We start from the raw sequence: 15,900 nt of genomic DNA, 5'->3' as shown, positions 1-15,900 counted from the left end.
AGTAGGATAGGTCATTGCGGGAGGAAGCCTAGGGGGGGATTTCAGATGACTCCCAAGGTAGCGGAGAGGGAGGGTCGGGAGCTTTTTTTCCAGGGGCGATAGGAGATATAATAATAATAATAATCCTTTCATTTGATATAGCGCTTTTCACATCGGGAGGACGTCCCAAAGCGCTTCACAGAACACATTGAATTGACTGTATATTTGTGGGCGAATCCGGCAGCCAATTGCGCACAGCAATGTCCCACAAATAGTCGTAGATTGAAAATGACCAATTTATTATTGTTTTTGGTTTTGGAGGGATTATTATTAGGCTCTGTGTGGAGTAAGGAAACTTGCCCAAGGTTTCGCCCTGTGCCTGGAATTGAGCTCAGGTCTCTCGCTTGCAAAGCGAGTGCTCTAACCACTGAGCTACAGGAGATGGAGGTGGATTAGGTGGTGGTGGGAGAGGGATTTAGGAGGTGAAGTAATGATCCAACATGGACACTCAGAGAGAGACAAAGAGATGGACACGCTCACAGACAGAGAGACACACATTCTCACAGGGAGAGAGAGAGAGACACACACACACACACACACACACACACACATACAGACAGGCGAGGTATTCGCACAGACTCTCAGAAATACACACATAGAAGAGACACACACATACATACAGAAGAGAGAGAGACACAGATACACTCACACAGACACTCACAAACAGACACGCATACCGAGGGGAGAGACACACTCACAAACACATAGAAAGGGACACTGAAACACATTCATACAATCACTAACCAAACACATAGAGACAAACAGAAAGAGACTCACACACACAGACAATCACAACAGCAGGACCTCTGAATGGAGTGAAGCCCATTTGCTGCTTGTGCCACACCGCATGTGCGTTTCCGGAGCTGTCCCACCCATAGTTGCGTCAGATAAACAACGCAGAGGCCCGGGGACAGAAACACATTTTTAGTGTATTTGTAGTGAAGGGGGTGTTTATAGCGGATTTCACTGAAAAATTGCTGCCGTGCTTTTCTATTGGCCCAGGCTATGAGCAATGGTTAGGCAAGCTAGGGCTTTTCAGACTTGAGAAAACTTCTCAGAAGGACCTTAGAGGTTATAACATTTTAAATAAAATTGAAATAGTAAACCCAGATCAATACTTTAGGATGCAGTACAATGGACACAGATTTACAGTTGTAAAGGTCAATTTCAGGACAGACACCAGGAAAGTTTTTTTTTACTTAGAGGGTAATTAACACTGAAACACGTTACTAGGAAGGTGATTGATCCTAGGACACTTGCATTCATTTAAACAGCAGCTTGATGCTGTGATGGGTAGACAGTAGGGTGAGTGGTGTGGAGGGATAACATCAGATGGTCCGAAGAGCCTTCAACCAGACCAATCTTGTGATATATATTTTGCTCCCTGACTACAGTTATTAAATCATATATATATATTCATTCTATGGAAACGATAGTTAAGTTGCTCTTTCAGCTTGTAAACCTGTGTCCTCTTGTTGTATATCTTTAATGCTGATTGCCACACTTAACCTGTGGATGTGTGGCTTGAAACATACACTAGCTCCTTTACTCTGAGCAAATTGGTAAGAAATTGCTTCTTTGCTGTTTTAAAGGAGTTTCTGTACGAGGATTCTGATCATCTTTGTGAAAAACTGAAGGCTCTAGCGACGGACAGTAATAAATACAGAGCAAAAACTGATCGCAGGAAGCAGCGCTCCATCTTCCGAGATGTGATCCATTCTATTGAGGTAGGTTCTGCCTTGGTTACTTTTCCCATTGAAGTTGGAGATGGGTTCTGCGTGCAGGACTAGCCAGAGTGCTGGTGGCAAATCTTCAGACACAATTAGTGTTGCTAAACCTTCTCCTGTCCCCATCTGATCCAGTTGCTCATTTCAGTTATGTATGCACACACAGATGAAGTGCTTCTGTAAATAACAGTTTGGAAAAACAATATATATCCAGTTTAGGTAATGGGTAATAAACTGTCTGCTTCTTTCAAGAAAAACAATGTATTTTCCATTCAATTATTTTACATGTGCTTTTCTAAAAGAAGGCATTTATTAATCTGGTAAGTTACAGACTGGACTAATCATCTAGCCAACAGTAACTTGCGTTGATTTAGCGTCCTTCCCGCAGGATAGTATTTCAAGCCTTTAATCTATCCACCTAACCAAACGTCTTCACCTTTCTCTCCAGTTGATCACTTGGGAATATGTTTTTGTTATTAAAGAAGCATTGCAAAGCTCTTCAGGACATGCTGACTTTCAACATTTCACCCAAACAAAACTTCTGATTTCATTCTTCCAGAACACCCACACAATCAAACTATCCAATAGGGTGGGTGTTCTCAGACAGTGAGGTCAGAAGGATCTTCTTCATCCAGAATTCATGACCTGCTGGGAGGGAATTCATTCTGGAGTTTATTAAAGTCTAATCCAGTGAAATATATCATATAACTTCATTCAAAGAGGATGTTAGCTGATGGGGCTCTCAGTGATGAGACTAGACAGGTGCTCACCAGTTAAGAATGTTCCTGGGAGATGACAAACTTCACTGATACTAAAGCAGCTGCTGAGTTGTTAATGGAATGTGCCGATTCATATATATTTTATATATACATATATATTTATGTGTGTTTATTTGTACACACATTTCTCAAAGATTCTTTTCACCTTTTTCCTTCTAATGGAATACTGTTCCATGGGTGTACTATTCCAGTACCTTGGATTATTTAATGATAACCCTTGCAGTTCATTCACAGCCTTATCATGTTAGTCTAGACACCTCAAAGCGCTTCATGGGATTTTTCTGTAAAATATAGTAACTGTTTTTGTAGGTGAACAAGGCAGACAATTTGCACCCAGCCATGACAATATTATTTGAGGATTGTTGACCAGGACACAGAGAGAAACTTCTCTTTTCAAATAGTGCTGTTCCATCTGTTATGTCTTCCTGAAGAGGCAGACAGTGGCTCTGTTTAAAATCTCATCTGAAAGACTGCAATGCCAAGAATGCTGTGCACCCCCAGCACTGCATTGGAGTTTCAGCCTGGACAACCAATGGCTCTTGATCCCACAACCTTCTGACTCATAGGGGAGAATGCTAGTGATTGAGTCAAGCTGATACCACCTGTGCAGTGGAAGCAACTTACTGTAATGCATCAGTAAGAAATGTTTTGTTTGGATAACAGGATGTCCAGTGAGTAAGCCTAAAATGTCTAGAACTTGGTTCAATTCCTACTTCTGAAGTGACTGAGTAAATGAAAATTTTGTTCTGACTCTTTCAATATTGAATACGTTATTGCAAATAATGACTTGAAGCCAAGTCCATTACATGATTTTAAAAGGAATTCAAGACATTTCTAAAGACTAAAGCTTTAGAAGGCTGTAGGAAAAGAGCAGTGAAATGGGATTAGAACAAATAAGGCCACTGGGGATTTGGGATCCAGCAGGCTCCTCCTGTGCTGGACTGCTAACACGTCTATGTAATGGTCCTCTGTACAATGTGTTTTGAAGTCTAAATGTAGATGGTTACAGGCTTACAGCAAAAGCTGTCATTTTATACACTCGTTTCAGGCAGGAGGAAACCATGCCAGGGTCAGGGATATTTTGAAGCAGCTGGAATGGAATTTGGAAAAGGAGGGTAAAGAGCCAGTTGTCGTGATCTATGTCGGAATCAGAGCAAGGATTATTATTATTATATGATTGAATTTGATATAAGATTTGAGAGGGAGAAGTGAGGGAGAAAGTCGCAAACCAAGATTTTAAAGGCAAACTTCGAAGTGATGAGAAAATAATTAATTATGGTCTACATGGACTTTCAGAAGGCATTTGATAAGGTTCCGCATAAGAGGTTATTAGCAAAAATGAAAGCGCATGGAATCAGAAGTAACCTTGCGACATGGCTTGGAAATAATAATAATCCTTGCATTTGATATAGCACCTTATAACGTCTTTGAGACACCTCAAAACGCTTCACGGAATATACTGTAAAGTGAATTGACTGTATATTTTGTGGGTGAAACACGGGAGCCAATTATGCACAGCAGTGTCCCACAAATAGTCGTTTGAGTGACCAAATTACTATTATTTTTTTTAAAAATTGAAGGGTTTATTACCCCTGGAAAAGCGATCTGCCAATCGACTAATAACGGAGTTCCTACTGTTTGCTAGGTGTAACCTCATATCTCATAACCTCATATCAGCCTGTCTACTCGCTACGCTCGTCGGACACTGGCCTGCTTCAGGTCTCCTGCACTTCCCGCCCCACCATTGGCAGTGGGGCATTCAGCATCTCTGCCCCCACACTCCGGAACTCTATCCCGCAATTCCTCCACTGCACACCCTCTCTTACCTCCTTCAAGTCCCGTCTGAAGATCTTCCTCTTCGATCGTGCCTACGGACACTCCTTTCACCCCCCCCCCCCCCCCCCTTCTGACTGCAACTCCCAGCTCAGGTCCACAGCACTGGGATGTCTTTCCGATGTGAAGGGCGCTATACAAGCGTAATTTGTTGTTGTTGTAGGTGAACAGAGGCATGTGGAGTAAGGAAACTTGCCCAATGTTTTGCCCTGCCTGAGAATCGAACCCAGGTCCTCTCACTTGAGAGGTGAGTGCTCTAAGCTACAGGACTCCACATTGGTTAAGAAGTAGGAAAGAGTAGAGATAAAAGGAATGTGCTCTGATTGGTGGAACGTGGCAAGTGCGTTCCCCAGGGGTCTGTACTGGGGCCTCAGCTTTTCACCATATAATATATATATAAAAATGACTTGGAAGAAGGAAAAGAGAGTTTTATATCAAAATTAGTCACTGTGAATTATGTAGATAGGAACACGAAGTTACAAAGGGACTCAGACACATTAAGTGAGTTGGCAAAACTGTGGCAGATGGAATTCAATGTGGGGAAGTCTGAAGTCATCCACTATGGATCCAGAATATTTTTTAAATGGTGTGAAACTAAGAACTGTAGAGTAACCAAGGAATTTGGGTATCTTATGTTAAACAAATCACTAAAAACAAGCTCACAGGTACAAAAAGTTATCAAAAAGGTTGATAGGGTGATGGCCTTTATCTCAGGGGGCTGAAATATAAAGGAGAGGAAACAATGCTTCAACTGTATAGAGTCTTGGTCAGACCCCATCTGGAGACTGCATTCAGTTTTGGGCAGCGCACCTCAGGAAGGATACATTGGCTCTGGAGGGGGTGCAGTGCAGATTCACGAGAGCTTAAAGAATTAGATTATGAGGACAGGTTGCATAAACTTAATTTGTAATCCCTTGAGTTTAGAAGTTTGAAGGGTGATCTAATTGAGATTTTTAAAATGGTAAAGGATTCGATAGGGCAGACACAGAGAAACGATTTTCTCTGGTGGGAGAATTGAGAACAAGGTGGCATAATCATAAAATTGGAGCCAAGCTATTTAGAGTGAAATCAGGAGGCAGTTTTTCACCCAAAGGATAATGGAAATTGGTGTTGAGGTACAGATCAGCCACGATCTTATAGAATGGCGGAACAGGCTCGATGGCTGAATGGCCTATTCCTGTTTCTATGAGATTCCTTGTCTTATTATGAACAAAATAAAAAAAATTTTTTTTAAAAACATTTCAAAATGGGTGTGGATTGTTCAGTTTTCAACACGGTTTTCTGATTATCAATGGCAGGAGTCAGTCCTTCAGAGCAGGCTGGTTCTTATATGCGTCGCTAATACTCACCTCATGGTAGATATAAATATTTACTTGATTTGTCTCGGTAAGTGACTTGTATCTTTACCAGTGAACTGCGGTGTACTTACCCTCCCCTTCCTTTGAGCTCAGCTCCCAGCCCTGCCACTCTGATTCGCGTTGAGACATCATTCTACGTGAGGATGCTGTCTAAATGCAATATGTTAATTGGATAATAAGATGAGTAACTTTGCTTTGCTGCTCAGGTCTTCTGTACGATTGGTGAAGACTACAGTATATGGTGACTTTCCTATCTCACACTATGTAGAGTTTGTCAGCTTTGAGAGCATGGGAGGGAGGGAGGGAGGGAGGATGATTCACATTTCACACAGGCTTTTCACATTTCAGTCGTTGAGTCAATTTATTGTACTAATGGGATAATGTATGGCAGGAAGTGTGATACAAGGCTGTAATATAATCAGTTGGTTCTTATGACTTCCCAAAGAGAATAAACTTTGGATTGGGTTTTTTTAACTCAGTGCCGACCTGCAAACATTTTCAATCCTATTATAGAAGGGTTGGATTAAAACTGCTAAATTTGGATGTGATTCGACCAGGAACCAAAGGTGCTTTGTAAATAACCAGCTCTAACTTGCTTCAGGATGGTGAGTGTCCGGAGGAGACCATCAAGTTTGGGGTGGAGTGCCTTTACATAGACAGCTGGGTCAGAAGAAGAACATATGATGCCTTCAAGGAAGTTCTGGGATCCGGTGTCAGGCACCATCTGCAGGTAAAAGAATAATGAAAATCTAGGCAAAAGAATTAAAGGTGTTTTGGGTTGAAACAATAATTCTCCTTAACTGGAGCGTTCAGCCCCAATCGCCCATTTGGAGACACCTGTCCTAGATGAGAGGCAACTTGTTGGTGAGTCATCGTACTAGGGATAATGCCAGGCTGATGCTGCTGTGGTTCTGTTTAGTGCTTATTGCTTTGGGGATGTTTGTGCGGACGATTTAGGGACAGGATTACAGAGAAGGTGTTTCTAACCTGGTTTATCTCAGGATTTGTAGCCTTCCCTTTCTGTTGTTTTAAGATCAGCTGTCATCATCCCCTTCTGAAAAACCTTCCCTTGACCTATCTTTGTTCCCAAAGTAACGTCCTATCTCCTCCCGAAGGTACTGGAACTCATTGCTTCCCAGCTTCGCTCTCTTCCTGCATGAACTCCTCCGAACTGGCTTCCACGCTGCCCGCAGTATCGAGACTGCCCTGGCCAAAGTCACCAACAACATTCTCCATGTGTGACCAGGGCCTCTGCTTTCTCATCTTTGATCTCTGCCTCCTTCGATACTGTTGATCGCCCTATCCTTCTCCACCTCCTTTTCTCTCAGTTCCACCTTCACAGTGTTGCCCTTTTCTGGAACCACTCTTAACCCTGTCCCAACATCACCACTTCATATCTGCCACTTCTCCTACCTACCCTCCACCGTAGATGACGCCCAACTCTATCTACCTCCACCCTCAATTCCAGGACTACTGCTGTTTTTACCGATTTGCCTGTCAGCCATCAAGTCCTGGATGAGAGCCAACTCTCTCCACTTCAATATCGACAAGAATGAGCCCATTCTGCTTGACTTTCACCTAAGGTGCTGAAAGCATCAATCTACGTGGATGCACTCTCTACCTCACAAAGCCAGCACAGAACCTTGGTGTCTTGTTTGACTCCCATTCTTAAACCTTGCATTTGTGCTCTCACATTCAGCTTTTTACTACCTCCATAACATTGACCGCCTCCGGTACTACCTCTCCCTCAGGCCCCCAAGACTGTAATCCACACATTTATCACGTCGAGGCTTCACTACTCCAACTTTGCTTGCCGGATTTCTGAACTCTTCCCTTCACTTCTATCCTGAGGCTCCCGACATGAAAGGCGCTATACAGATGACTGACAAATTATGCGGTAAATCTTCTGAATCTCAGCTTTACCAGAGTGCAAGTGACTGTAGTGTCTCACTGCTGTTCTCTTCCAAATCCAGCAAGAGCGAGATCTAGGGTTTGCTTTCAGCTATTTCATTCTTTAAAAGATTTGGATCCAGTGATGGCAACAATAGTGCCATGCTGCTCTTTAGGAGATGTTGGAGCTCTCAGCTGATGTTATGGTTTCTTCCCACAGAACAACGAACTGCTGCGGGACATCTTTGATCTGGGGCCGCCTCTGGTACTGGATGCCACCACCATTCGAGCCAATAAGATTTCGCGATTCGAGAGGGTTAGTGGTTTTAGTCTTGCTACTTTTGTCAGCATTTGTATTCTTTGGCTTTTTGGCTTTCCAGACCCACCAATATCACTAGCATGAAGAAGCTGACTTTCACTGTGTCAGGGGATCATTCTGCTCTGATAATAATAATCCTTGAATTTGATATAGCGCCTTATCACGTCTTCGAGATGTCTCAAAACGCTTCACATATTATAAAATGAATTTGACGTATATTTTGTGGGTGATCTGCATCTCCTGAGATTAATTATGGACATTTATGTGGCTCATCACAGGACAGTATTTAATTGATTCATTAATATAATTGTAATCCCATCTGAGTAATGTTGCTATTGTAGTAATACTCCTTGCATTTGATATTGCTCCTTATCACATTGTTGAGACATAATTGTTAAAAGAGACATTTTTTCACACAGCAAGTGTGTTGCCTGAAAGGATGGTGGAAGCTAATTCAATAACAACTTTTTGAGAGAAGTAGATAATTATTTGTGAAGGACAAGTTTGCAGGCCTATGGGGGAAAAAGTGGGCGAGTGGGATTGATTTGAATAGCTCTTTACGAAGAGCTGGCACAGAAACAATGGGCCAAATGGCTCCTTCTGGGCTGTATAATTGTATGATTCTATGATCTCAAAACGCCTAACAAGATTTTACTGTGAGGTGTAATGGCTGCATTTTAATAATCTCTTCTCATCGATCCCTCTCGACTAGAGATGTGTGTTGCTAATTCCTCTTCACCAAAGGTTCGTTCCCATAGCAGGCTGGTGATCAAATCAGAGACCGCTGTGTTGAGTGAGGGCCTCCCTGCAATTAGCTGCCTGAATGCAGAATGGCTCCCATTGCTGATGTGTAATAAACCATTAATAGGGTTATAAAGATGGGCTTGTGTGGACACACCTGCTCTGTGGCTGCTTTTCACCAGCTTGGCTGCAGTCTTTATTACCTTGTCAGCCTTCCCCTTTTCTCCAATCTGGATCCTTGCCCCCAAAATAAGTGACTCCAAAATGAGTTCTTACATAAAATAATTTGTTAGAATCAGTTTTTTTAGTACAGTCTGTTCTGGATCTTTGTGCCTGTGTTATCTCTGTAAGTGTTTTGCTACTCTGACTTTCCACACACTGTCATGGTTGTCCTTTTCGGTTTGTTTAATTCCTTTTATAAAAAAATGTGTAGATGCACAATGTTTGGTAGAGAACTCCAGGACTGAATAACCATCTCCCAATCTTTCATCTCACTTTTCCCTCAAACAGCATATGTACAATTCTGCAGCATTCAAAGCTCGAACCAAGGCAAGAAACAAAGTCCGGGACAAGAGAGCAGATGTCCTGTGAGGAGCCACAGCAGATAGAATGTCACACCTCTCTAAATGTTTCTGTTGCTGGTCACAGATATAAAACTCAACTCTCAACAGGGTTTCCCGAACTGGGGACGCAAATCATGGGACCTTTTTAGAACTTTGTGCACATGGCAAAGGAAGCTGTGTTTGCTTTTTATCCATTTATTATTTACAAAAATCAGCACTTGAACAGCATGAAATCCTATAATGTGCAAGACTGGTTGACGGAAGGTGTGCTAACATGGGCTGCTTCTGCTGACATTATCTTAAGGAGCGATTCCGCTTGAACCTTTTCCCTTACTGTGTGAACTTACACATTTTAGTCACTAGTGCAAATATATTATTGGGGTAAATTAATACATATTTCAAAAAATCATTTAATTTTGCAAAAAAAACAAAAGCAGAAAAATAAGTGGGTGGTTGTTTTGTAATTTTCTAACAGCGTTTTTTTAAAACACCTGCGTTCTCCTTTGTAAAATACAAATGCACAATAATAATGGAGCCAAAATTTGCAGGAGAGGAAAGGTACACAGTTGCCTTGGCGGGAGCAGCACACTAAAATTACCATAATGAAGATATTTTACTTTGTGGGAGGGTGTGTGATTGACTCCCTTCTTGTTCCTTCCCTGTAACAGCACAAGAAGCAACGTCCTGAAAAATGCACAATAACTCTAAACCTTCCAAGTCTTCATGCAACCTAAAATGAAGTGGTTTAAATTTTCAGCAAAGCGATTTGCAAACTAATCTGACCCACGTGCACACACATACACCCTGTCTAATTTTGAATTTCACACTGTTGTCAGCACATTGTACATCATTGTATGATCACAGTGCTTCCCAGATCTTGCTTCCCAGATCTTGCACTGACTGGCCTTATATATTTATTCAGAATAGCTAGCAGACGGCAAGCTGGTGCAGCATTGTAATTATTCATTGTAATTATTTCAACTTGTGTGAAAATTATTTCAAAAGTTTTAACATCTTCTTAACCTTTTGTATGTTTAATTCAAATCAAAAAGTTGGGTGCTCTTAATTTACTGATTTATTTGTTTTTTAAATGCAAATTATATCAAAGTATTTTATCTGGTTGTATAATCCTGGCACTACACCTGGAGGTCTATTGATATTCTCTTAGCTTCCAAGAATGTTTCTCTGGTAAGGCTGAGGTAACATTCCAGGTGACTCTGCTCGTTTACTCCAGCCTTCAGTCACTCAGGTGCCTTGTTCCTGTTCGGTGCTATACAGCCAATTGAGCTGGTCAGCCAATTGAGCTTTGCCAATGCCCCCTGGTGTGGAAGGAGGAAAGAGGCGACTGCTTAACATCAGTTAGTGTCGTAGTCCGTGGCTTGGGGTTCTAATTCGACCCTACATTTTCTCTAGCTCTGACATTAGGTGTGTTACCTCGACTGACCTTTGAGTGCTGCTCTTTTTGGCTTTCTATCTAATAGCAAACTTCCCAAAAAAGGTTTGCCCTTTAAAGACCATTGCTGTTCTGTGCCATTGCACCTATGTCCAATACTTTTCTCACTGACATCCTGACACTTTACACCTTCCACGCACAGGATAGCTTCTTGGATCTTTCTAAAGTGTATGAAGGCTTCCCTGGGCTGGTAGCGATGTTCTTCCTGCTGTGGCAGTATCTTTGCCACTGCAATTACAGTAAAATGTCCATTGTTTCTCCAGGGTGTAAGGAAGCCTCAGTTTTATAGCCATGAGACAGTGAGAGTTTGAAGCTCCTTTTTCACACATTCAGAAACAGGCTAGGGTGGTGGTGATTGGTGCTGAGAATGGCAATCCTGGATCTGAGCTGCTAGTTGAATTTTTGGTTTCCACCTACTCAATGGAACTGTGCCTTAAGATCCAGTGACCTGCAGCAGGTGGAGATTATACTGCCAGCGTGTGTGAGAGAGAAAGTGTTGTATTAAATATTGTCTTTTCCTCTCTTCCCACCTGATAAGTCACGTTCATCTCCCAATGCCACCACCAGTTTGAAGAATCTACCTCCAGTGTTGCCTTGGGCCAGACTGAGAGACACTTCAATGCAGAAAGTTTTTAGGAACAGAATCCTTTATCTTTTCAAGGTCTCCTTGAAATGAGGAAAGGAGTGTAGGCAGGTGTGTGCCTTTGTACATTGTATCTGGAAGGGCTTATTAAATATTGGAAAACGTGTGGTGTCATTTCTGTGGGAATAAAACAATGCTAAATGATTAGCCAGACTGACGTGAGCATGTGAAAGGCTGATATCAAACCTGTAATCTGAAGAGGGTAACGGCTTTACATACAAGGAGTATTATATGATTCAACAACCGATGTTCAGGAATGTACTCTAATCTGGTGCTAACCTGACCAAGTTTAACAGGGTGGAGTAGTTAATCTGATTGGAAATAGGACATGTATTGGTCCTTCCACCATGATGAAGGTATATGTTTTGACTGGCTAATAAGGAAATGGGAGTGGAACAAAACTGCTTCAGGGATTCTTTATATGGCTAGGTGCTTACCTTAATTGGTCTGGAGCAATGTAACAAGCTGCTTTAGGACCTTGGGCCTTCGCAGCTTGATCAGGAGGATGGTGGCCTCACTGCATTGTGCATTAAGTGCTCTGGGACGCTACCCTGTGTGAAGGGAGCTATATAAATACAAGTTGTTGTCGCTCCTGTAAGGCAGAGAGGAGTTCCTGCTATTTGCCTCACGAGAGCTGGAACCTGCACTTGAAACATTTCTATTAGGGAAAACCTCTCATTTACCTTCCCCCTTATTGGCAATGGTATATCAAAATCCATTCAATCCTCAGGACTGAAGCACTGTTGACCGAACAGCCCCATGGATTGTTAGTAGGACTTAGAAGTCTGCTAACTTCTAAGTCTACTAAGTCCTCCTGACGTGAAAGGCGCTCTATAAATGGAATCTTGTTGTATCTTGTTGTAGAAGAGCAGATCATTCACTGGGCCTGAGATTCTTCCTACACAGCTTGTCAACAGCATGCCAAGCTGGAGAAGCAGTGTATTTGCAACCTGATTATAAAGTGATAAAAGTGCTATATCAAAAGCAAAGATTACAACAACTTGCATTTATATAGTATACCTCATGCAGGGTAGTGTCCCAGAGCTATTCTATTGTAACTCCTGCAATACGATCATTTTCAGAGAAGAGAAGATGACCCTGATCCCTGAAGCACACCATTAACTACTCTGTCAACTGGAGAAAACACCCCCTTAATTCTCACTGTCTATGGACCCCTTCTCTAGACTCCCTGCCCCAGTACTATAGGTAAGGAAACCGGAGAGATAGGTAATAATATAATAATACTTGCATTTAATATTATGCTTTATCATGTCTTCAAGACGTCTCAAATTGCTTCACAGAATAAAGTGAATTGACTTTTGTGGGAGAAATGCAGTAGCCAATTGCGCACAGCAGTGTCCCACAAACAGTCATGGATTGAGTGACCCAATTTTTTTTGAAGGAGTTATTACACTCAGGAAAGTGATCCGCCATTCAACTAACAAAACAACTAAATAGGGTTCCTATTTATTGCTAGGTAAACAGGCGTGTGGAGTAAGAAAACCTGCCCAACGTTTTGCCCTGCCGGGAATCAAATCCAGGTCTCGCTTGCGAGGCGAATGCTCTAATCACTGAGCTACAAGACTCCAATTATACTAATGGTATATCAGCTGAAGCATTTTTTGGCTTATGCTAAACTGTGACCATTGGCACCTGTGATGGCAATGTGTGGCGCACACCGATCAAAGGGACAATAGGGGTGTTAATTAAGGGATGAAGCACCCTCTGTGGGCCAAAGTTACCCTAAATCTTGTAATGGGTGATTGTGAAGTGCTGTTTTCTAAAGTGTTATGTCTCTCGAGTCAGAAAGGTGTCAGTTCAAGATCCAATCAGACTTTGAGCTCAACCACGAAGAGGCTGACACTAGTGCAGTGTTGGGATTGTTAGAGGTGCCGTCCTTCAGATGAAACATTGAACCAAGTTTCTGTCTGTCTATTCAGGCAGATGTTAAAAGATCCCATGGAACAATTGCAAAAGAGAAGGGAGTTTCACCTGGTCAACAATGCCCCAACTAAAACCAGTCACTCACATTATGGCCATTTATTGCTGTGCACAACAAAAAATTGGCTACTGCATTCACCTAAAAATACACTTCACTTATTGTAAATCACAGAATTATTCAGCCCGTCATGTCCGTCCGGGATTTTTGAAAGAGCTGTCCTAAGTAATCCCACTCCCACGCGCTCTCTCCATAGCCCTGCAAATTTGTCTTCCCCAAATATCTATCTACTTGAAAGTTGTTATTGAATCAGTTTCCACCATACTGCAAATCGTGCTGAGATATTTTGTTGTCTTGATAAGGTTTGTATCAAATGCAAGGATTATTACTCAGCCGCACTGGTACAGGAGCTGGAGTAGACTGTTCTGAGGTACTATTCTGTGCAGCGTGCTATATAAATGCAATTTGTTATATAGTAACGGAGGAGGAGAAAGAAAGGCTGGCCTGGCTCTGGAAACGTGCAGGTAGGATATGGACGGGGTTGATTTCAGCTGCAGTGTCCTCCACTCGGCAACAAGACTTGCTTTGTTCCGACTGCTAATGTAACAATTGTCTGGAAATAAATTTCAAAATAAATTTTAAATCCAGATTTTAATCTCATTCGTTTGAAATCAATAAATGTAAATGTTTTAAAATCAGTAAATGCAATCTTTGATCTTCACCCCTTGCTCTCCTAGGATTGAGTTACAGACAGAAGCCCAACATTTTGTACAGTTGCTGGATTAAGCTTATCAAAGTGACCATCTGTCTGACCCTGATCCCTGGTCTATTCACAGTGTCATTATTTAAAGATATTTTTATACAAACTAAGGAACTATTTTTATCCCTGTTCTGTTTCGCATCTTTCCTATTTTAGCAAATTTGTTCCGTAAGTGGATGTCAGTTGGCAGTTAGCCCAAAAATCCCATTGAGATTTTTGGATCTCTTCCCATTGAAGAGATCTGTCCAGAGCTGATACTCCATTCATTGCTGCAACCAAACTATCCGTAGACATTTGGAGGGAGGCTCCCTGTTGAAATCAGGTGAGTGATTTATTGCAAATGGAAATGGCCAGATAAAGTACAATACAGTATTTCATGACAGGCTTGTGATCTGCCTATTTAATAATGTATCGCTTATTAAAGTGATACAAGTTGTTATCGAATCGGCTTCCACCACCCTTTCAGGCAATGCATATTTCCACTGGCGGGTAGGTCGGTAACCCGAGGACACTGATTTAAAATAGTTAAAAGAAACGGGAGAGGTGAGAATTTTTTCTCCACAACGAATTGTTCGGATCTGAGACTTGTAAGCAAAATAGAAGCCCATGGTATCAAAGAGAGTGGCAGCATGGATACAGAACTGGCTTGGAGACAGAAAGCAGAGAATGGTGGCGAACAAATGGTGGCGAACAATTGTTTTTCTGACTGGAGGGAAGTGTGCAGTGATTTCCCCCAGGGATCGGTATTGCAACTACTGCTGTTTTTGATCTATATAAATGACCTGGACTTGGGTATAAGGAGTACAATTTCCAAGTTTGCAGATTCTAGGAAAAGTAGTAAACAGTGAGGAGGATAGTAGCAGACTGCAAGGGAACATAAGACAGACTGGTAAATTGGGCAGACACGTGGCAGATGAAGTTTAATGTGGAGAAAAGTGTTAAGTGATACATTTTGGGAGGAAGAATGAGGAGAGACAATATAAGCTGATGGTAGATTCTTAAAGGGGTTGAAGGAACAGAACTGGGGGTTCATATAAGTAAATCTGAAGGTGGCAGGATAGGTAGGAAAGCTGTTNAAAAAAACATACAGGATGCTAGGCTTTATAGATAGGGACGTAGAATACAAAGGTCAGAAAGTTATGATAAAACACTAGAATACTATGTTCAGTTCTGGGGACCACACTTTAGGAATTACCAGGATGGTATCAGGAATAAGGGACTTCAGTTATCAGGAGAGGCTATAGAATTATTCTTGGAGCAGAGAAGGTTAAGAGGAGACTTAACCTTAATTATTTGAGGAGGACAAGTTTGCAGGGCTTTGGGGAGGGAGCGGGGGAGGGGATTGAATTGGATAATTCTTTTCAAAGAGCCTCTGTGTTGTATAATTCTATGATTTTATGATTTCTATAAGCCTTTCACATCAGGAGGACGTCCCAAGGTGCTGGACCTTGGACCCGCACCTGGATAGTTGGGATCAGGAGGGGTAGGGGGGTGATCGAAGGTATGGTCGTGGATGAAGGTCTTGAAACAGGTCTTGAAAGAGGCAAGGGAGGGGGTAAGGCGGAAAGACGGTGGGATGGAGTTCCAGAGGATGGGGGCAGAGAGGCTGAGGGCCTGCCCGCCATTGATGGGGCGGGCAAGGTCGGGTACCTGAAGCAGGCCGGAATCCCCTGAGTGGAGGGAAAGGACAGGTTAGGAGGTCACAGAAGTAGGGAGGAGCAAGGCCATGGGGGCTTTGAAGGGTGAGGATGGGGGTGATAGGGTCGCGGAGCATGTTGAGGGAGAGGACACGGCCTGCAGAGTTCTGTATGATCTGCAGTCTGTGGAGGGAAGAGTTGGGGAGACCGACAAGCAGG

At 42.3% G+C, this 15,900-nt stretch overlaps 1 protein-coding gene across 2 annotated transcripts in view; it reads left to right on the top strand.

The window, feature by feature from the left end:
* The window catches only part of ifrd2 (interferon-related developmental regulator 2), a 43,031-nt gene extending 31,539 nt beyond the window's left edge, over nucleotides 1-11,492 (top strand). Inside the window, exons 9-12 of one of the 2 annotated variants that reach the window (XM_007890227.2) lie at nucleotides 1,632-1,766; nucleotides 6,338-6,466; nucleotides 7,847-7,942; nucleotides 9,197-11,492. In XM_007890227.2, coding sequence (XP_007888418.1) covers nucleotides 1,632-1,766; nucleotides 6,338-6,466; nucleotides 7,847-7,942; nucleotides 9,197-9,277 — 441 coding nt within the window. In that variant the 3' untranslated portion in view covers nucleotides 9,278-11,492. The remainder of the gene's footprint in view (nucleotides 1-1,631; nucleotides 1,767-6,337; nucleotides 6,467-7,846; nucleotides 7,943-9,196) is intronic. The other variant, XM_007890228.2, reaches the window with a different exon arrangement.
* Nucleotides 11,493-15,900: the final 4,408 nt, after the last annotated feature.

This window comes from Callorhinchus milii, unplaced genomic scaffold (genome assembly GCF_018977255.1).
Source record: "Callorhinchus milii isolate IMCB2004 unplaced genomic scaffold, IMCB_Cmil_1.0 Scaffold12, whole genome shotgun sequence".
NCBI classification, from domain to species: Eukaryota; Metazoa; Chordata; class Chondrichthyes; order Chimaeriformes; family Callorhinchidae; genus Callorhinchus; species Callorhinchus milii.
Note: the sequence above shows the minus strand (reverse complement) of the source record. Positions and strands in the feature narration are given on the sequence as shown.